Source organism: Trematomus bernacchii, unplaced genomic scaffold, assembly GCF_902827165.1.
Source record: "Trematomus bernacchii unplaced genomic scaffold, fTreBer1.1, whole genome shotgun sequence".
In the NCBI taxonomy this organism is placed as follows: Eukaryota; Metazoa; Chordata; class Actinopteri; order Perciformes; family Nototheniidae; genus Trematomus; species Trematomus bernacchii.
This window is the reverse complement of record NW_022988153.1, coordinates 10,001-32,127: the sequence shown is the minus strand read 5'-3', so window position 1 is coordinate 32,127 and position 22,127 is coordinate 10,001. Positions and strand designations below refer to the sequence as shown.

General features: G+C 48.6%; 1 protein-coding gene across 1 annotated transcript in view; it reads left to right on the top strand.

The window, feature by feature from the left end:
- Positions 1–1,207: 1,207 nt before the first annotated feature.
- LOC117475878 (phosphatidylinositol 4,5-bisphosphate 3-kinase catalytic subunit alpha isoform-like) overlaps positions 1,208–22,127 on the top strand; it is a gene marked incomplete at its 3' end in the record, with an annotated part of 28,863 nt that continues 7,943 nt past the window's right edge. The window contains 20 exon segments of the mRNA XM_034122216.1: positions 1,208–1,255; positions 1,257–1,293; positions 4,122–4,225; positions 5,575–5,737; positions 6,296–6,505; positions 9,114–9,181; positions 10,285–10,413; positions 10,508–10,561; positions 10,648–10,757; positions 11,223–11,257; positions 11,260–11,366; positions 11,570–11,655; positions 11,820–11,925; positions 12,029–12,181; positions 12,272–12,403; positions 16,739–16,863; positions 17,133–17,214; positions 17,692–17,856; positions 19,948–20,051; positions 21,965–22,064. Of these exon segments, the coding sequence (XP_033978107.1) occupies positions 1,208–1,255; positions 1,257–1,293; positions 4,122–4,225; positions 5,575–5,737; positions 6,296–6,505; positions 9,114–9,181; positions 10,285–10,413; positions 10,508–10,561; positions 10,648–10,757; positions 11,223–11,257; positions 11,260–11,366; positions 11,570–11,655; positions 11,820–11,925; positions 12,029–12,181; positions 12,272–12,403; positions 16,739–16,863; positions 17,133–17,214; positions 17,692–17,856; positions 19,948–20,051; positions 21,965–22,064 (2,118 nt within the window).

The window sequence follows — 22,127 nt, the reverse complement described above, 5'->3', positions numbered from 1 at the left end:
TATTCCTATTTACAAATCACTTCATACGGTTTAATTTAGTTGCGGTTATTGAATACAGTTATATAAAAATAATGTCTGCATTGTTTAGTTCTAAGTGGTGCAGTTTGAGAATGTACAATTGGCCCAGCCTCCTCTGATGTTACTCTGCAACCTGCCTGTGGGACAGAGTCCAACCGCACAGTCTGTCCAGCAACACACGTGCTGCCCAGCTGCTATAAACAATACTGACATCCCTGTGCTCCTCCGAGTCTGGGGGTCCGGGGATGTGAGGACCAGACAGGGAGGCTGCTTTACTTCATAAAGGAAATGGCGTCAATATTAACAACTTAGGAGCTAAAACGCTCAATAACCTTCATTACGTGTTAAAGAAAGAACATAAGACAGTTTGACAAAGATTAGGCTGTTAAACGGGCAGAGAGAGAGAGAGAGAGAGAGAGAGAGAGAGAGAGCTGCAGCGTCCCCCCAGTGTAGGGGTGTGTGTGTGTGTGTAGGGGTGTGTGTGTGTGTGTAGGGGGGTGGGTGTGTGTGTGGGTGTGTGTGTGTAGGGGGTGGGTGTGTGTGTGGGTGTGTGTGTGTAGGGGGTGGGTGTGTAACGATGTCTGATGAGGCCCAGATCAGTTTCTGTGAATTACACAGAAACTCATTATTTACCCAGGTCAACAGGAAGTGAAGGAAATCATACAGGAAATACACACAGACACACACACACACGCACACACACACACACACACACACACACACACACACACACACACACACACACACACACACACACCACACACACACACACACACACACACACACACACACACACACACACACACACGCACACACACACACACACACACACACACCACACACACACACACACAGTGTGTCCTACTTTGTTTGACGTCCCTCTGAAAACACGCAGAGAACTTACTGTCTCACTTGTCTGTGTCTCTCTGTCTGTGTCTCACCTGTCTGTCTCACCTGTCTGTGTCTCACCTGTCTGTCTCACCTGTCTGTCTCACCTGTCTGTGTCTCTCTGTCTGTGTCTCACCTGTCTGTCTCACCTGTCTGTGTCTCACCTGTCTGTCTCACCTGTCTGTCTCACCTGTCTGTGTCTCTCTGTCTGTGTCTCACCTGTCTGTGTCTCTCTCTCTGTCTCTCACCTGTCTGTGTCTCACCTGTCTGTCTGTAGGTAGCCCTGTCCTGATTGGTTGCCATGGTGCCCAGGCCGTCGTCAGGGGAGCTGTGGGGGCTCCACCTGATGCCCCCCCCGCATCCAGGTGGACTGCTGCCTGCCCAACGGTAACACTGACTCATTATTCAAAATGCTGAATCATAATGCTGACTCATGTCTCTGTGCTGACTCATGTCTCTGTGCTGACTCATGTCTCTGTGATGACTCATGTCTCTGTGATGACTCATGTCTCTGTGATGACTCATGTCTCTGTGATGACTCATGTCTCTGTGCTGACTCATGTCTCCGTGATGACTCATGTCTCTGTGATGACTCATGTCTCTGTGATGACTCATGTCTCTGTGATGACTCATGTCTCTGTGATGACTCATGTCTCCGTGATGACTCATGTCTCTGTGATGACTCATGTCTCTGTGATGACTCTTGTCTCTGTGCTGACTCATGTCTCCGTGATGACTCATGTCTCTGTGATGACTCATGTCTCTGTGATGACTCATGTCTCCGTGATGACTCATGTCTCTGTGATGACTCATGTCTCTGTGATGACTCTTGTCTCTGTGCTGACTCATGTCTCTGTGATGACTCTTGTCTCTGTGCTGACTCATGTCTCCGTGCTGACTCATGCCTCTGTGATGACTCTTGTCTCTGTGCTGACTCATGTCTCTGTGCTGACTCATGTCTCTGTGATGACTCTTGTCTCTGTGCTGACTCATGTCTCTGTGATGACTCTTGTCTCTGTGCTGACTCATGTCTCTGTGATGACTCTTGTCTCTGTGCTGACTCATGTCTCCGTGCTGACTCATGTCTCTGTGATGACTCATGTCTCTGTGATGACTCATGTCTCTGTGCTGACTCATGTCTCTGTGATGACTCTTGTCTCTGTGCTGACTCATGTCTCTGTGATGACTCTTGTCTCTGTGCTGACTCATGTCTCTGTGATGACTCTTGTCTCTGTGCTGACTCATGTCTCCGTGCTGACTCATGTCTCTGTGATGACTCATGTCTCTGTGATGACTCATGTCTCTGTGCTGACTCATGTCTCTGTGATGACTCATGTCTCTGTGCTGACTCATGTCTCTGTGATGACTCATGTCTCTGTGATGACTCATGTCTCTGTGATGACTCATGTCTCCGTGATGACTCTTGTCTCTGTGATGACTCATGTCTCTGTGATGACTCTTGTATTTGTGCTGACTCATAATGCTGACTCATGTCTCTGTGCTGACTCATGTCTCTGTGATGACTCATATCTCTGTGCTGACTCATGTCTCTGTGATGACTCATGTCTCTGTGCTGACTCATGTCTCTGTGATGACTCATGTCTCTGTGATGACTCATGTCTCTGTGATGACTCATGTCTCTGTGCTGACTCATATCTCTGTGCTGACTCATGTCTCTGTGATGACTCATGTCTCTGTGCTGACTCATGTCTCTGTGATGACTCATGTCTCTGTGATGACTCATGTCTCTGTGATGACTCATGTCTCTGTGCTGACTCATGTCTCTGTGATGACTCATGTCTCTGTGATGACTCATGGCTCTGCGATGACTCATGTCTCCGCGATGACTCTTGTCTCTGTGATGACTCATGTCTCTGTGATGACTCTTGTATTTGTGCTGACTCATAATGCTGACTCATGTCTTTGTGATGACTCATGTCTCTGTGATGACTCATATCTCTGTGCTGACTCATGTATTTGTGCTGACTCATAATGTTGACTCATGTCTCTGTGCTGACTCATGTCTCTGTGCTGACTCATGTATTTGTGCTGACTCATAATGCTGACTCATGTCTCTGTGATGACTCATATCTCTGTGCTGACTCATGTCTCTGTGATGACTCATGTCTTTGTGCTGACTCATGTCTCTGTGATGACTCATGTCTTTGTGCTGACTCATAATGCTGACTCATGTCTCTGTGATGACTCATGTATTTGTGCTGACTCATAATGCTGACTCATGTCTCTGTGCTGACTCATGTCTCTGTGCTGACTCATGTCTCTGTGATGACTCATGTCTTTGTGCTGACTCATAATGCTGACTCATGTCTCTGTGCTGACTCATGTCTCTGTGATGACTCATGTCTCTGTGATGACTCATGTCTCTGTGATGACTCATATCTCTGTGCTGACTCATGTCTTTGTGCTGACTGATAATGCTGACTCATGTCTCTGTGCTGACTCATGTCTCTGTGCCGACTTGTATCTCTGTGATGACTCATGTATTTGTGCTGACTCATAATGCTGACTCATGTCTCTGTGCTGACTCATGTCTCTGTGATGACTCATGTCTCTGTGCTGACTCATGTCTTTGTGCTGACTCATAATGCTGACTCATGTCTCTGTGCTGACTCATGTCTATGTGCTGACTCATGTCTCTGTGCTGACTCATGTCTTTGTGCTGACTCATAATGCTGACTCATGTCTCTGACTCCGTCTGTGCTGACTCACGTCTCTGTGCTGACTCATGTCTCTGTGCTGACTCATGTCTCTGTGCTGACTCATGTCTTTGTGCTGACTCATAATGCTGACTCATGTCTCTGTGATGACTCATGTCTTTGTGCTGACTCATAATGCTGACTCATGTCTCTGTGCTGACTCATGTCTCTGTGCTGACTCATGTCTTTGTGCTGACTCATGTCTTTGTGCTGACTCATAATGCTGACTCATATCTCTGTGCTGACTCATGTCTCTGTGCTGACTCATGTCTCTGTGCTGACTCATGTCTCTGTGCTGACTCATGTCTTTGTGCTGACTCATAATGCTGACTCATGTCTCTGTGCTGACTCACGTCTCTGTGCTGACTCATGTCTCTGTGCTGACTCATGTCTCTGTGCTGACTCATGTCTTTGTGCTGACTCATAATGCTGACTCATGTCTCTGTGCCGACTTGTATCTCTGTGCTGACTCATGTCTCTGTGCTGACTCATGTTTAGGGATGATGGTGAGTCTGGAGTGCCTCAGAGAGACTCCTCTGCTCAGCATCAAACAGCAGCTGTTCACTGAGGCCAGGAAATACCCACTGTCTCACCTTCTGCAGGTACCTGTCTCACTGCTGTCTCACCTGCTGCAGGTACCTGTCTCACTGCTGTCTCACCTTCTGCAGGTACCTGTCTCACTGCTGTCTCACCTTCTGCAGGTACCTGCAGCAGGTGAGACAGCAGTGAGACAGGTATCACTGCTGCAGGTACCTGTCTCACTGAGACAGGTACCTGTCTCAGCTGCTTCAGGTACCTGTCTCACTGCTGCAGGTACCTGTCTCACTGCTGTCTCACCTGCTTCAGGTACCTGTCTCACCTGCTGCAGGTACCTGTCTCACTGCTGTCTCACTGCTGCAGGTACCTGTCTCACTGCTGTCTCAGCTGCTTCAGGTACCTGTCTCACTGCTGCAGCTACCTGTCTCACTGCTGTCTCACCTGCTGCAGGTACCTGTCTCACTGCTGTCTCAGCTGCTTCAGGTACCTGTCTCACTGCTGCAGCTACCTGTCTCACTGCTGTCTCAACTGTAGCAGGTATCTGTCTCACTGCTGCAGGTACCTGTCTCACTGCTGTCTCACCTGCTGCAGGTACCTGTCTCAGTGCTGCAGTACCTGTCTCACTGCTGTCTCACCTGCTGCAGGTATCTGTCTCACTGCTGCAGGTACCTGTCTCACTGCTGTCTCACCTGCTGCAGGTATCTGTCTCACTGCTGCAGGTACCTGTCTCACTGCTGTCTCACCTGCTGCAGGTACCTGTCTCAGTGCTGCACTACCTGTCTCACTGCTGTCTCAGCTGCTTCAGGTACCTGTATCACTGCTGCAGCTACCTGTCTCACTGCTGTCTCACCTGCAGCAGGTATCTGTCTCACTGCTGCAGGTACCTGTCTCACTGCTGTCTCACCTGCTGCAGGTACCTGTCTCAGTGCTGCACTACCTGTCTCACTGCTGTCTCAGCTGCTTCAGGTACCTGTCTCAGTGCTGCAGTACCTGTCTCACTGCTTTCTCACCTGCTGCAGGTACCTGTCTCAGTGCTGCAGTACCTGTCTCACTGCTTTCTCACCTGCTGCAGGTACCTGTCTCAGTGCTGCAGGTACCTGTCTCAGTGCTGCAGGTACCTGTCTCACTGCTGTCTCACCTGTCGCATCAGCAGGAGGTTCATTCCTATGAAGCTCCTGCTGATGCGACTTGAGTCACCATTAAGCCCCGCCTCCCACCATTACACCCCCTCTCCTAACATTAAGCCCCGCCTCCCACCAGTAAGCCCCGCCTACTATCCTTAAGCCCCACCCCTCATCCTTAAGCCCCACCTTCTCTCTCTCAGTCACAAGAATGGAGTATACCTGTTAATTAAGCTTTTAGTGCACTTTCTAAACTTTTAAAATGTAATGATCTCTGCTCTCTGATTGGTCAGGAGGAGTCAAGCTACATCTTTGTGGGCGTGACCCAGGAGGCAGAGAGGGAGGAGTTCTACGACGAGACGAGAAGACTGTGTGACCTTCGGCTGTTCCACCCGATTCTCAAGGTCATCGAACCGCTGGGAAACAGAGAAGAGAAGATCCTGAACCGGGAGATAGGTAAGATAGGAAACCCCCCAGGAAACCCCCCAAGTATACCCCCCCAGGTCAATCCCCCAGGTAACTCCCCCAGGTAACCCCCCCAGTAAACCCCCCCCGGTAACCCCTCCAGTAAACCCCCCCAGGTAACCTCCCCAGTAAAACCCCCCAGGTAACTCCCCCAGGTAACCTCCCCCAGGTAACCCCCCCAGGTAACTCCCCCAGGTAACTCCCCCAGGTAACCACCTCCAGGTAACTCCCCCAGGTAACCACCCCCAGGTAACTCCCCCCACAGGTAAACCCCCCAGGTACACCCCCCAGGGAACCCCCCCAGGTAACCCCCCCAAGGTTATCCCCCAAGGTAACACCCCCCAGGTAACACCCCCAAGGTAATCCCCCTCCAGGTAACCCCCCCAGGTTAGGGGATTGAGAGGTAAGACTGTACACAGGAGAGAGCAGTGAGGTTCAGGGGGGGTTGAGAGGTCTTTTTTGGAGGAAACTAAATAGGGAGATAGCCCCCCCCTCATTATAAAGGTAACCCTGCCCCTCCATTATAAATGTAACCCTGCCCCCCCCCAGGATTTGCCATCGGGATGCCGGTCTGTGAGTTCGAGATGATGAAGGACCCGGAGGTCCAGGACTTCCGGAGGTCGATCCTGAGCGTCTGCAGGGAGGCGATGGAGGAGCGGGAGGGGGGGGGGGCACACAGCCAGGCCCTGTACGTGTACCCCCCCAACCTGGAGTCATGCCCCCAGCTACCCCAACACATCTACAGCAAGCTGGACAAAGGTACCCCCCCCTCCACAATAAGAGTCTTAACTCAATAACATCTACAGCAAGCTGGACAAAGGTACCCCCCCCTCCACAATAAGAGTCTCAATAACATCTACAGCAAGCTGGACAAAGGTACCCCCCCTCCACAATAAGAGTCTCAATAATATCTACAGCAAGCTGGACAAAGGTACCCCCCCCTCCACAATAAGAATCTTAACTCAATAACATCTACAGCAAGCTGGACAAAGGTACCCCCCCTCCACAATAAGAGTCTCAATAACATCTACAGCAAGCTGGACAAAGGTACCCCCCCTCCACAATAAGAGTCTCAATAACATCTACAGCAAGCTGGACAAAGGTACCCCCCCTCCACAATAAGAGTCTCAATAACATCTACAGCAAGCTGGACAAAGGTACCCCCCCCTCCACAATAAGAGTCTCAATAACATCTACAGCAAGCTGGACAAAGGTACCCCCCCTCCACAATAAGAGTCTTAACTCAATAACATCTACAGCAAGCTGGACAAAGGTACCCCCCCCCTCCAAAATAAGAGTCTCAATAACATCTACAGCAAGCTGGACAAAGGTACCCCCCCCCTCCACAATAAGAGTCTCAATAACATCTACAGCAAGCTGGACAAAGGTACCCCCCCCTCCACAATAAGAGTCTCAATAACATCTACAGCAAGCTGGACAAAGGTACCCCCCCCTCCACAATAATGGCGCATTTCCACCGCAGGCCTCGCTCGACTTAGTACGGTATAGTTAGGCCTTGTTAGGACTGGCTCACTTTATGCTGCGTTTCCATTACAGTTTAGTAGCTGGGGCAGTAACTATAGTAACGCAGTGTAGGTGGAGCCGTGACGTCATCTTCAATGAGAACCACAGAAAAACAACACAGCCGTTAGCTGTTAGCACTCAGAGCTCACAGCTCCTCATATCTGTTCAGAAACTAGACAAAAGTTAAACAAGTACACACCACAGACTGCCTGTGTCATGGAGAATACAGTCGCTGCTTTATTTATGTCTGTATAGGCCGTTGTTGTGAGTGTGGACGGTCGGGGCATATACTGCGTTAGCTTAGCCAATCTCCATTTAGAAAACAAGCATTTTAAAAGGTGTTTCTCCTGCCGTCTGTCTGCAGACTTGTCAAAGCATTAATTCATGGTTTTTACTAACCGGTATCAGTATGTTGTTACTTCATCATTTAGAAACGTGTATTACAATTAAATCACGGTCAAATATGTTCATCTTGTTGTAGTTCTAGCCCCCTTGCCAGCGACGCTCTCTCTAGTTTAGCATACTCAGCCCGACTCAGCCCTGGTTGTTGGCCCCGATAGATCCACGATTTTGTCGGGCCAGAATAAAGGTGAAAAAGTAGCCCCGGGCCGGAACTAGGCCTAGTGGAAACGCAACCAAAAACGGGCCCGGCACGACACGGCACGCTTAAACCGCGCTCCGCGCCATGGTGGAAATGCGCCATAAGAGTCTCAATAACATCTACAGCAAGCTGGACAAAGGTACCCCCCCTCCACAATAAGAGTCTCAATAACATCTACAGCAAGCTGGACAAAGGTACCCCCCCTCCACAATAAGAGTCTTAACTCAATAACAGGGGGCTTTTATTGTGGAGACGTAACTGGAAGTGAAACACGTTTTTTCCTGTTTAAAGACTGTCTGTCTCTACCTGTCTCTCTTACCTCTCTCTGTTCACCTGTCTCTCACCTGTCTCTCTACCTGTCTCTCTACCTGTCTGTGTCTGTCTCTCACCTGTCTCTCTACCTGTCTGTGTCTGTCTCTCACCTGTCTCTCTACCTGTCTGTGTCTGTCTCTCTACCTGTCTCTCTACCTGTCTCTCTACCTGTCTGTGTCTGTCTCTCTACCTGTCTCTCTACCTGTCTGTGTCTGTCTCTCTACCTGTCTCTCTACCTGTCTGTGTCTGTCTCTCACCTGTCTCTCTACCTGTCTGTGTCTGTCTCTCTACCTGTCTCTCTACCTGTCTCTCTACCTGTCTGTGTCTGTCTCTCACCTGTCTCTCTACCTGTCTGTGTCTGTCTCTCTACCTGTCTCTCTACCTGTCTCTCTACCTGTCTGTGTCTGTCTCTCTACCTGTCTCTCTACCTGTCTGTGTCTGTCTCTCACCTGTCTCTCACCTGTCTCTCACCTTTCTCTCTACCTGTCTGTGTCTGTCTCTCACCTGTCTCTCACCTGTCTCTCTACCTGTCTGTGTCTGTCTCTCACCTGTCTCTCTACCTGTCTGTGTCTGTCTCTCACCTGTCTCTCTACCTGTCTCTCTTACCTCTCTCTGTTCACCTGTCTCTCACCTGTCTCTCTTACCTCTCTCTGTTCACCTGTCTCTCACCTGTCTCTCTTATCTCTCTCTGTTCACCTGTCTCTCACCTGTCTCTCTTACCTCTCTCTGTTCACCTGTCTCTCACCTGTCTCTCTTACCTCTCTCTGTTCACCTGTCTCTCACCTGTCTCTCTACCTGTTTGTGTCTGTCTCTCACCTGTCTCTCACCTGTCTCTCTACCTGTCTGTGTCTGTCTCTCACCTGTCTCTCACCTGTCTCTCTACCTGTCTGTGTCTGTCTCTCACCTGTCTCTCTACCTGTCTCTCTGCAGGGAGGTTGATTGTCACAATCTGGGTGATCGTGTCTCCATCTAACTCCAAACAGAAATACACGCTGAAGGTAAAGATGCTTACTGAGAGGTTATAGAAGAGATTTTGGGGGGAAGAGATCAGGGAACCATCAGGAGGGGATCAGGGAACCATCAGGAGGGGATCAGGGAACCGTCAGGAGGGGATCAGGGAACCATCAGGAGGGGATCAGGGAACCGTCAGGAGGGGATCAGGGAACCGTCAGGAGGGGATCAGGGAACCATCAGGAGGGGATCAGGGAACCATCAGGAGGGGATCAGGGAACCATCAGGAGGGGATCAGGGAACCATCAGGAGGGGATCAGGGAACCATCAGGAGGGGATCAGGGAACCACCAGGAGGGGATCAGGGAACCATCAGGAGGGGATCAGGGAACCATCAGGAGGGGATCAGGGAACCATCAGGAGAGGATCAGGGAACCGTCAGGAGGGGATCAGGGAACCATCAGGAGGGGATCAGGGAACCATCAGGAGGGCAACAGGTGGGGTAGGGTTTAGTGGGTTAGGGTTAGTGGTGGTAGAGGCAGAGCTGGAGGATGGTGGGGGGTCAGCATTAATCTTCTGGGAGGGGGTCACTGAGGTAGTTCTGTCAGTTGCAAAGCCCCAGGGGTTGATTGATGCGTGGAAGTTGGGAACAGCACCGAAGGAGTGGGAGACTCGGGTGGTCCTCCTCAGCCCCCCAGGGAGGTGGTTCTACTCAGCCCCCCAGGGAGTCAGTTCTACTCAGCCCCCCCAGGGAAGGTTTACTCTAAGGTGCTGGAAGGAAGGGTCCAGTCGATAGTTGCACCTCAGATTGAATAGGAACAATGCAGATTTGTCCTGGTAAGGATTCTTGCCAGGATCTTGGAGGGGGCCTGGAGGTGGCCTGGAGGTGGCCTGGAGGGGGCTTGGAGGGGGCCTGGAGGGGCCTGGAGGGGGCTGGAGGGGGGCCTGGAGTATGCTTATCGGTCTACATGTGTTTTGTGGATTTTGAGAAAGTGTATGGCCCGGTTCCCTGGGAGATACTGTGGGAGGTGCTGCAGGAGGATGGGGTCAGGGGGTCTCTCCAGACTCCAGATGAGCAGTAGAAGATGGATGGATGTTTCTATTGTTCTATGTTTAGGTGCTGTTGTTGTGTTGTTGTTGTTGTTGTCCAGGTGAGCCATGACAGTTTACCTGAGCAGCTGATAGCCGAGTCCATCAGGAAGAAGAGCCGCTCCATGCACCTGTCACCTCAACAACTGCGCCTCTGTGTGCAGGAGTACCAGGGGCAGTACATCCTCAAGGTACTCACTCTATGACAGTCTGACTGACTGTCTGTCTGATTACCGGTCTGTCTATCTGACTACCTGTCTGTGTGACTGCCTGTCTCTCTCTCAGGTGTGTGGCTGTGATGAGTACCTGTTGGAGAAGTATCCTCTCAGTCAGTACAAGGTAACATCTTCATCATCAAGCTCTACTTGTCTCACTCTCTCCACCTGTCTTCACCTGTCTCACTCTCTCCACCTGTCTATCTGCAGTATATCCGATCCTGTATCATCGTGGGTCGTCTGCCTCACCTGATGCTCGTCTCCAAAGAGAGTCTTTATTCTCAGCTTCCTGCCTCGGGCTTCGTCACGCCTTCATACAGGTACAGCAGCCATCAGCATCTCTGACTCATGTACAGCAGCCAATCAGCATCTCTGACAAACGTACACAGCCAATCAGCATCTCTGACAAACGTACACAGCCAATCAGCATCTCTGACAAACGTACACAGCCAATCAGCGTCTCTGACTCACGTACACAGCCATCAGCGTCTCTGACTCACGTACACAGCCAATCAGCATCTCTGACAAACGTACACAGCCAATCAGCATCTCTGACTCACGTACACAGCCAATCAGCGTCTCTGACACACGTACACAGCCAATCAGCATCTCTGACTCACGTACACAGCCAATCAGCATCTCTGACACACGTACACAGCCATCAGCGTCTCTGACTCACGTACACAGCCAATCAGCATCTCTGACTCACGTACACAACCAATCAGCATCTCTGACTCACGTACACAGATGTACAGTAGCCAATCAGCTTCCTGTGTGTCTCTCAGCCGGAGGACCCCCCAGCCGTCTCCCTGTCCTGGGGGGGGGCGATGGCTCCCCCCCCCCGCTCCCTCTGGGCCTTTAACACCCTGCTGAGGCTCCGCCTCCTCTGCGCCACTTACGTCAACGTCAACATCAGAGACATCGACAAGGTGAGGAACTATCGTCCAATCAGACGCTCCGCCACCCACTGACACAACTCTGATACAGTGTGTGTGTGTGCGTGTGTGTGTGTGTGTGTGTGTGTGTGTGTGTGTGTGTGTGTGTGTGTGTGTGTGTGTGTGTGTGTGTGTGTGTGTGTGTGTGTGTGTGTGTGTGTGTGTGTGTGTGTGTGTGTGTGTGTGTGTGTGTGCAGATCTATGTGAGGACAGGTATCTATCATGGAGGAGAGCCACTCTGTGACAACGTCAACACACAGAGAGTCCCCTGCTCCAACCCCAGGTACACACACACACACACACACACACACACACACACACACACACACACACACACACACACACACACACACACACACACACACACACACACACACACACACACACACACACACAATAACATCTACCTGTCTGTCTCACCTGTCTCTGTACCTGTCTGTCTCTCAGGTGGAACGAATGGCTGGCCTATGATATCTACCTGGCTGACCTCCCTCGCTCGGCCAGACTCTGCCTGTCTATCTGCTCAGTGAAGGGAAGGAAGGGAGCCAAGGAGGTGAGACAGGAAGGACACATACATACTCACCTGTCTGTCTGTATGCTGTCTGTCTCTCACCTGTCTGTCTCACATGTCTGTCTCTGTACCTGTCTGTCCCCAGGAGCACTGTCCTCTGGCCTGGGGGAATGTCAACCTGTTTGATTATACCGACGTCCTGGTCTCAGGGAAAGTGGCTCTCAGTCTTTGGCCGGTTCCTCACGGCCTGGAAGACCTGCTGAACCCCATCGGAGTTGCTGGTTCAAATCCCAACAAGGTACCTGTCTGTCTCTCTGTCTCTCTGCTACCTGTCTGTCTGCTACCTGTCTCTCTGCTACCTGTCTTTCTGCTACCTGTCTCTCTGCAGGAGACCCCCTGTGTGGAGCTGGAGTTCTCCTGGTTTAATCAGACCGTGGTGTTTCCTGATGATCAGCAGATCGAAGAGCACGCGAACTGGACCATCAGCCGGGAGCTGGGCTACAGCTACTGCCACGGCCTGGTACTACATTACATTACATTACATTATATGTATGTATAATGTAATATAATGTGATATATATATATAAAACGGACAAGTTATATCAAGCAATCTGATTGGTTCTTAGCCGTGATATACTGAGCGTATACCACGGGTAGAATTGTAAGTTACTTTTCACAACAAGTCAGTATCCCTCCGCGTCTGAGATAAACAGTATACAGTTGGGCTGAAAAGCAAACTGCCTGCTGCTTGCTTTTCAAACTGGAACAAGAAACGGGGCAGAAACCCTCCTTTTTACGCAGCGGTCCAGACATAGACATCAAACGGCAAAAACATATTCAGTGTGCAGTTCCTTTGGCATTAGGGCAGGGGTATCTAGATACTTCCCAAGGTCTGACATCATGAAGTGTGCTACTTTTAAAGCAAGCAACCATGTTTTCAACTCTGTAATCAAAAAGGTCCGCAAAACGCTATCGGCCAATCAGATTGCTTGATTTGACTTGTCCGTTTTATAAATATATTTACATTTCTTCCATTACGAAACAAACTAACAAAGCTTAAGATGGAAACATGTAAGGTTAACTTGGACCTCCGGGGGGGTCTCACTATGGAGGAGTGGATTGAGGGGGGGGGGGTCTCACTATGGAGGAGTGGATTGAGGGGGGGGGTCTCACTATGGAGGAGTGGATTGAGGGGGGGGGGGTTCTCACTATGGAGGAGGGATTGAGGGGGGGGGTCTCACTATGGAGGAGTGGGATTGGGGGGGGGGTCTCACTATGGAGAGGGATTGAGGTGGGGGGGGGTCCTCACTATGGAGGAGTGGATTGAGGGGGTGGTCTCACTATGGAGAGTAGTGGATTGTGAGGGGGGGGGGGTCTCACTAGGGAGGAGTGGAGTTGAGGGGGGGGGGTCTCACTATGGAGGAGTGGATTGAGGGGGGGGGGGTCCTCACTATGGAGGAGTGGATTGAGCAGTGCCTATCTCCAGAAAGCACCTAAAGGACGACATGCAGAGCTACGTGAAGAGCAGGTAGACCAACTGGAAAGGTACCACCATTCAAAAGCTTTCTGATGCGGGTCTTGAAACAAAGCAGAGAAATGATGACCGTTAGTGGCCACAGGTGAGAAAGCTCTCTCCAGAGCTACTGGAAGCCCAATCTCAGGGACCGGAGGAAGTGGAGCAATATTCTCTCCACGCCCAAAGAACAGCCTAGAACAACCTCAGCCTATACAAGTAACCACGTAAGCCATGCTGCTGATGCTGGACAGAGTTTCAAGAGGCTGCACAATAAACGGCAACATACACATTAATGTAAATAAATAGCCAAATAATGGATCAACGCTCTCTGTCTAATATGTTCGCTAGCTGTTAGTGTTGTTGCATAGCAACCACCTCGCACTATGTTTCGTGTTAAGGAATAATTCTTCTAGATATCTAACCTTTTGCTCTGTGATGTTTTATGATCTACTCTGACGTCTGTTATCTCCTTTAAGGAAAGGCCTTGGTGCCATATGTGTTGTCACCAGTTTGTGACCGGTCAACTTGTCTGGCACGAAGGGGTACTTGTTGTGAGAACACTGAAGCACTTCTTTATCGGTGTTTGTGGGCTCTAAGATGTGAAATCTTTGAGGCCATGAGTGTCGGCGCAGGTGGCTTAGTGTTCCCAGCTGTTTAGTCTACTCCTTCAGAGATGTTGATTTCTCTCTGTGAACCTGTTCAAAGGTCTAGCATAGAGAGAGGTTCTTCAGAATTGACGTGGCAACTCTACCGTGTGGTCAGAACCTCTGACTCTTTGATTTGTGATGTGAATCCTCCGGCCGATACTCTGAATAAACCCATCAGTGTTTGACATCAAAGCTCCAACTCTCACCGTGTCTCCTTCCTGAGTCGGTGACTCCATGCATTACTACACAGAAGTTTCCTCCACATTTCGTGCAGAAGGCAGCGGAGGGACTATTTTATTTTGAACATCATTATTTACTAATAAAAACTATTTAAATTAGAGTGTGTATTTTTCTTTCATATTGCCACACTTGGTAACCGTTTTATAAAAGCAGTAGCTCACTTCAGGCCGTGATATATGCTCATTATATCACAGCTGAGGGGGTTGAACCACGCGGCTTAGCTGTGATATAATGACCATATACCACGGCCTGTCGTGAGCTATTGCTTAAATATACAGCTACTGCCACGGAATGGTATTACATGCCACGGTAACTACGGAGCCCCTAAAAGGCCATGGACAAAACAAACAAGTTACTTTCCAGTGAACACTAGTTACTTTCTAGTGAACACTAGTTACTTTCTAGTGAACACTAGTTACTTTCCAGTGAACACTAGTTACTTTCTAGTGAACACTAGTTACTTTCTAGTGAACACTAGTTACTTTCCAGTGAACACAAGTTACTTTCCAGTGAACACTAGTTACTTTCCAGTGAACACTAGTTACTTTCCAGTGAACACTAGTTACTTTCCAGTGAACACTAGTTACTTTCCAGTGAACACTAGTTACTTCTTCCAGGTGAACATAGTTACTTTCTAGTGAACACTAGTTACTGTTCCAGTGAACACTAGTTACTTTCCCGTGAACACTAGTTACTTTCCAGTGAACACTAGTTACTTTCCAGTGAACACTAGTTACTTTTCCAGTGAACACTAGTTACTTTCAGTGGAACAACTAGTTACTTCCAGTGAACACTAGCTACTTTCCAGTGAACACAAGTTACTTTCCAGTGAACACTAGTGTACTTTCCAGTGAACAACAAGTTACTTTTCCAGTGAACACTAGTTACTTTCCAGTGAACACTAGTTACTTTCCAGTGAACACTAGTTACTTTCCAGTGAACACTCGTTACTTTCCAGTGAACACTCGTTACTTTCCAGTGAACACTAGTTACTTTCCAGTGAACACTAGTTACTTTCCAGTGAACACTAGTTACTTTCCAGTGAACACTAGTTACTTTCCAGTGAACACTAGCTACTTTCCAGTGAACACAAGTTACTTTCCAGTGAACACTAGTTACTTTCCAGTGAACACTAGTTACTTTCCAGTGAACACTAGTTACTTTCCAGTGAACACTAGTTACTTTCCAGTGAACACTAGTTACTTTCTAGTGAACACTAGTTACTTTCCAGTGAACACTAGTTACTTTCCAGTGAACACTAGTTACTTTCCAGTGAACACTAGTTACTTTCCAGTGAACACTAGTTACTTTCCAGTGAACACTAGTTACTTTCCAGTGAACACTAGTTACTTTCCAGTGAACACTAGTTACTTTCCAGTGAACACAAGTTACTTTCCAGTGAACACTAGTTACTTCTAGTGAACACTAGTTACTTTCTAGTGAACACTAGTTACTTTCTAGTGAACACTAGTTACTTTCCAGTGAACACTAGTTACTTTCCAGTGAACACTAGTTACTTTCCAGTGAACACTAGTTACTTTCCAGTGAACACTAGTTACTTTCCAGTGAACACTAGTTACTTTCCAGTGAACACTAGTTACTTTCTAGTGAACACTAGTTACTTTCTAGTGAACACTAGTTACTTTCTAGTGAACACAAGTTACTTTCCAGTGAACACAAGTTACTTTCCAGTGAACACTAGTTACTTTCTAGTGAACACTAGTTACTTTCTAGTGAATACTAGTTACTTTCCAGTGAACACTAGTTACTTTCCAGTGAACACTAGTTACTTTCCAGTGAACACTAGTTACTTTCCAGTGAAACACTAGTTACTTTCTAGTGAACACTAGTTACTTTCCAGTGAACACTAGTTACTTTCTAGTGAACACTAGTTACTTTCCAGTGAACACAAGTTACTTTCCAGTGAACACAAGTTACTTTCTAGTGAACACTAGTTACTTTCTAGTGAACACTAGTTACTTTCCAGTGAACACTAGTTACTTTCCAGTGAACACAAGTTACTTTCTAGTGAACACTAGTTACTTTCTAGTGAACACTAGTTACTTTCTAGTGAACACTAGTTACTTTCTAGTGAACACAAGTTACTTTCCAGTGAACACAAGTTACTTTCCAGTGAACACTAGTTACTTTCTAGTGAACACTAGTTACTTTCTAGTGAACACTAGTTACTTTCTAGTGAACACTAGTTACTTTCCAGTGAACACTAGTTACTTTCCAGTGAACACTAGTTACTTTCCAGTGAACACTAGTTACTTTCTAGTGAACACTAGTTACTTTCCAGTGAACACTAACAGCTGGTAACACCTGTCTCCCTCTCCACCTGTCTGTCTCTCCACCTGTCTGTCTCTCCACCTGTCTGTCTCTCCACCTGTCTGTCTCTCCACCTGTCTGTCTCTCCACCTGTCTGTCTCTCCACCTGTCTGTCTCTCAGAGCAGTCGCCTGGCCTGTGAGAGCAGTGTTTCTGCAGGAGATGCAGAGCAGCTGCGGTCCCTCAGCTCCAAAGACCCTCTGTACGAGCTCTCTGAGCAGGAGAAGGACTTCCTCTGGAGACACAGGTGAGTCACAGGTGAGGGGCGGGGCTTCACACAGGTGAGGGGCGGGGCTTCACACAGGTGAGTCACAGGTGAGGGGCGGGGCTTCACACAGGTGAGTCACAGGTGAGGGGCGGGGCTTCACACTGGTGAGTCACAGGTGAGGGGCGGGGCTTCACACTGGTGAGTCCCTCTCTCTTTCTCTTTGTCTGTGTTTCTTGGTGGTTTCTATGTTTTACCTGTCTCTCTGTCTCTCTCTACCTGTCTGTCTGCCTACCTGTCTCTCTCTGCAGACATTACTGTGTAAAGATTCCTGAGTCTCTCCCTAAGCTGCTTTTGTCCGTCAAATGGAACTCGAGAGACGAAGCCTCGCAGGTACAGAACCCTAACCCTAACAAGGTTCAAGGTTCAAGGTTCTTTATTGTCAAACTAACATAGCTACAGAGTCATGATGTCATTGAACATCTTAGGTCTCAGGCTTCTCCAACAATGCAACACAATGATACAGATAAGCAGACAATATTAAAACAATATTAAAATATACTATATTAAAAGTATTACAAAAAGAAAAATAGTTTTTAACAACAAACCACGACACTTAACCAACCAAAGAAGGTTACAGAACCCTAACCCAAAGAAGGTTACAGAACCCTAACCCAAAGAAGGTTACAGAACCCTAACCCAAAGAAGGTTACAGAACCCTAACCCGAGAACTGCTTCTGGTCCAGATCATTCTCTGTTCCTCAATTCTCAACAGATACCTGTTTGTGTCCTCCTCCTCCTCCTCCTCCTCCTCCTCCTCCTCCTCCTCCTCCTCCTCCTCCTCCTCCTCCTCCTCCTCCTCCTCCTCAGATGTACTGCTTGTTGAAGGAGTGGCCTCTGATGGAGCCTGAATCTGCTCTGGAGCTGTTGGACTGTAACTTCCCTGATCCGATGGTCAGGGAGTTCGCTCTGCGCTGCCTGGTCCAGGGACTGAGCGACGACAAGCTGTCGCAGTACCTCCTGCAGCTCGTACAGGTGAGTCCTCCTGTTCACCTCCTGCAGCTCGTACAGGTGAGTCCTCCTGTTCACCTCCTGCAGCTCGTACAGGTGAGTCCTCCTGTTCACCTCCTGCAGCTCGTACAGGTGAGTCCTCCTGTTCACCTCCTGCAGCTCGTACAGGTGAGTCCTCCTGTTCACCTCCTGCAGCTGGTGAGTTACATCTCACCTCCTGGTGAGTTACATCTCACCTCCTGGTGAGGTACATCTCACCTCCTGGTGAGTTACATCTCACCTCCTGGTGCAGGTACATCTCACCTCCTGGTGAGTTACATCTCACCTCCTGGTGCAGGTACATCTCACCTCCTGGTGCAGGTACATCTCACCTCCTGGTGAGGTACATCTCACCTCCTGGTGCAGGTACATCTCACCTCCTGGTGCAGGTACATCTCACCTCCTGGTGAGGTACATCTCACCTCCTGGTGCAGGTACATCTCACCTCCTGGTGCAGGTACATCTCACCTCCTGGTGAGTTACATCTCACCTCCTGGTGCAGGTACATCTCACCTCCTGGTGCAGGTACATCTCACCTCCTGGTGAGGTACATCTCACCTCCTGGTGAGTTACATCTCACCTCCTGGTGCAGGTACATCTCACCTCCTGGTGCAGGTACATCTCACCTCCTGGTGAGGTACATCTCACCTCCTGGTGAGGTACATCTCACCTCCTGGTGAGGTACATCTCACCTCCTGGTGCAGGTACATCTCACCTCCTGGTGCAGGTACATCTCACCTCCTGGTGCAGGTACATCTCACCTCCTGGTGCAGGTACATCTCACCCTCCTGGTGAGGTACATCTCACCTCCTGGTGAGTTACATCTCACCTCCTGGTGCAGGTACATCTCACCTCCTGGTGCAGGTACATCTCACCTCCTGGTGAGGTACATCTCACCTCCTGGTGAGGTACATCTCACCTCCTGGTGAGGTTAATCTCACCTCCTGGTGCAGGTACATCTCACCTCCTGTTGCAGGTACATCTCACCTCCTGGTGAGGTACATCTCACCTCCTGGTCGAGGTTAATCTCACCTCCTGGTGCAGGTACATCTCACCTCCTGGTGCAGGTACATCTCACCTCCTGGTGCAGGTACATCTCACCTCCTGGTGCAGGTACATCTCACCTCCTGGTGCAGGTACATCTCACCTCCTGGTGAGGTACATCTCACCTCCTGGTGAGGTACATCTCACCTCCTGGTGCAGGTACATCTCACCTCCTGTTGCAGGTACATCTCACCTCCTGGTGCAGGTACATCTCACCTCCTGGTGAGGTACATCTCACCTCCTGGTGAGGTTAATCTCACCTCCTGGTGCAGGTACATCTCACCTCCTGTTGCAGGTACATCTCACCTCCTGGTGAGGTACATCTCACCTCCTGGTGAGGTTAATCTCACCTCCTGGTGCAGGTACATCTCACCTCCTGGTGCAGGTACATCTCACCTCCTGGTGCAGGTACATCTCACCTCCTGGTGCAGGTACATCTCACCTCCTGGTGCAGGTACATCTCACCTCCTGGTGAGGTACATCTCACCTCCTGGTGAGGTACATCTCACCTCCTGGTGCAGGTACATCTCACCTCCTGTTGCAGGTACATCTCACCTCCTGGTGCAGGTACATCTCACCTCCTGGTGAGGTACATCTCACCTCCTGGTGAGGTACATCTCACCTCCTGGTACAGGTACATCTCACCTCCTGGTGAGGTACATCTCACCTCCTGGTGAGGTACATCTCACCTCCTGGTGAGGTACATCTCACCTCCTGGTGCAGGTACATCTCACCTCCTGTTGCAGGTACATCTCACCTCCTGGTGAGGTACTTCTCACCTCCTGGTGAGGTACATCTCACCTCCTGGTGCAGGTACATCTCACCTCCTGGTGAGGTACATCTCACCTCCTGGTGAGGTACATCTCACCTCCTGGTACAGGTACATCTCACCTCCTGGTGAGGTACATCTCACCTCCTGGTGAGGTACATCTCACCTCCTGGTGCAGGTACATCTCACCTCCTGGTGCAGGTACATCTCACCTTCTGGTGCAGGTCTTTAGGTTTGATGTCCGGTTATCTGTGTGTCTGCAGGTGCTTAAGTACGAGATGTACTTGGACAATCCTCTGGCTCGTTTCCTGATCAAGAAAGCCCTGACCAATCAGAGGATCGGACACTTCTTCTTCTGGCATCTCAAGTGAGCAACACAGGGGATAAAGAGCTAAACCAAGATCCCTAATCCAGACCTGAGACCTCATCATTGACAGATACAGAGATCCTAGTTTAGTGGGAATGCTGATACAGCATTCCCACTAAATGTTATGCTACGGACAAAAAGTTTATTATTATTATTCCGCCGACTTATTTTGGCCCTCTTCTCCTCCCACATTCAACATCGCAGAAACTCCGTTCAAACATCAAAACGTTCAGCTCGGTCGGGAATCGCAGGCTATTACTTTTCTCATTCATAACTTTCATAATTCCAGAGATACATCCCATAATTCATCACATTTTTAACATGGAAGTCAATGGAGAAATTCTTCAGACTTCAACAAATCTTCATGCGACTTCAACTGCTAACTGTTCATTCATACTTTCACTCAGAAACTTCATTCCAACTTTAAAATGTTACACATCTTTCTGACATTATTCGTGTAACACAACTTTTAAATCTGATTCTTACTTTTAGAGATATTAAACATTGTTCAGACCTTGGTAAAGAGGTTTTCTTCAGATTTTAACATTAACTAGAGTGCGTGATGTCACAGCTAGAGTGGAGCAAATCTTGAAATTTGCCTTCATATATATTTTTTAAACTGCCATAATTCCCAAACCCTACATTCCTGAGACATCATTTTTCATGACAAACGTAGGAAAACATCTCGTAGCTTGAAAAATGACAAATAATTAAGCAAAAATAATTAAACAAAATGCCTCTTGAGGGCATGAAGTGACAAAAACGTTCAACATGTCTCCATTAAAGCCCATTGTAATTTCAGGCTGATATTTCCTCACAGCAGCAGCCGCACACCTTTCTTAAACTGCCAAAAAGGCCACATTATTAACCCGAAAGTACACAAAAATTACACTTCAGATACTCAACTTCCTTGACATGCTTCAGGTTTTTAAATTTCACAGATATCTGTTATCGTTCTTCCACAAAACGTTCACATGTAAGAGGTTTATCTCTCATTCAGAACAATGAAGCCCTTGATCTCTTCAGAGCTCAAGGGCTCTCTCTCTCTCACTCTGCCACACACACACTCTCTCTCTCTCACACACAATGTTCCAAACGGCCCAAAACTTCACAGGTTTGGTAACGATGCAGCCATCAACGCATCTAAGCGTATTATGGGGTGTCATCAAATGCCGTTGCCATGGCGACAGACCACTCGCCATGAAACACGATGTCGCTGTAAGTCCAATAGAAACGGTCCGATAGTCCCCCAAACTTCGCTTGTATATCACCGGTCCAGCCCTCAACAGCTCTACGTCAATTATGGGGTTTCTTCAAATGCCGTTGCCATGGCAACACAATGCTCGCCATGAAACACGGTTTTCTCATAACTTCAGTGAAAATGTTCCAAACAGCCCAAAATTTCACAGGTTTGGTAACGATGCAGCCATCAACACATCTAAGCGTATTATGGGGTGTCATCAAATGCCGTTGCCATGGCGACAGATCATTCGCCATTAAGTTAGTTCAAAAGTTTGCAGTTCAAATATTCTGCTGCTTTTCCAAGCCTTTTTACTTTCTTTTCTCTCATCACACATTCAAGCCCCCAGTGTTCATGTATCATTTCAATCTAAATTCTTCACTTTCTTACACATTACATTTCAGCATAGCAGTTTAGCATCAGCTTTTCAGCATAAAGCATTCCCACTAGCAATTTCTTCAGGAATTGCATTCTCTAGTTAGAGTTAGTTAGTCAGGGTTAGTCAGTTAATTAAAGTTAGTCAGGGTTAGTCAGTTAGTTAAAGTTAGTCAGGGTTAGTCAGTTAGTTAAAGTTAGTCAGGGTTAGTCAGTTAGTTAAAGTTAGTCAGAGTTAGTTAGTTGTAGTTAGTAGGGGTTGGTCTAATTTTCAGACTAATAAGAAGTCTGTCCTCAGGTCAGAGATGCACAACAAGACGGTGTCCCGCCGGTTCGGCCTCCTGCTGGAAGCTTTCTGCAGAGCCTGCGGCATGTACCTGAAACACCTGAACAGACAGGTAAGCTTGAAACACCTGAACACACAGGTAAGCCTGAAACACCTGAAACACCTGAACACACAG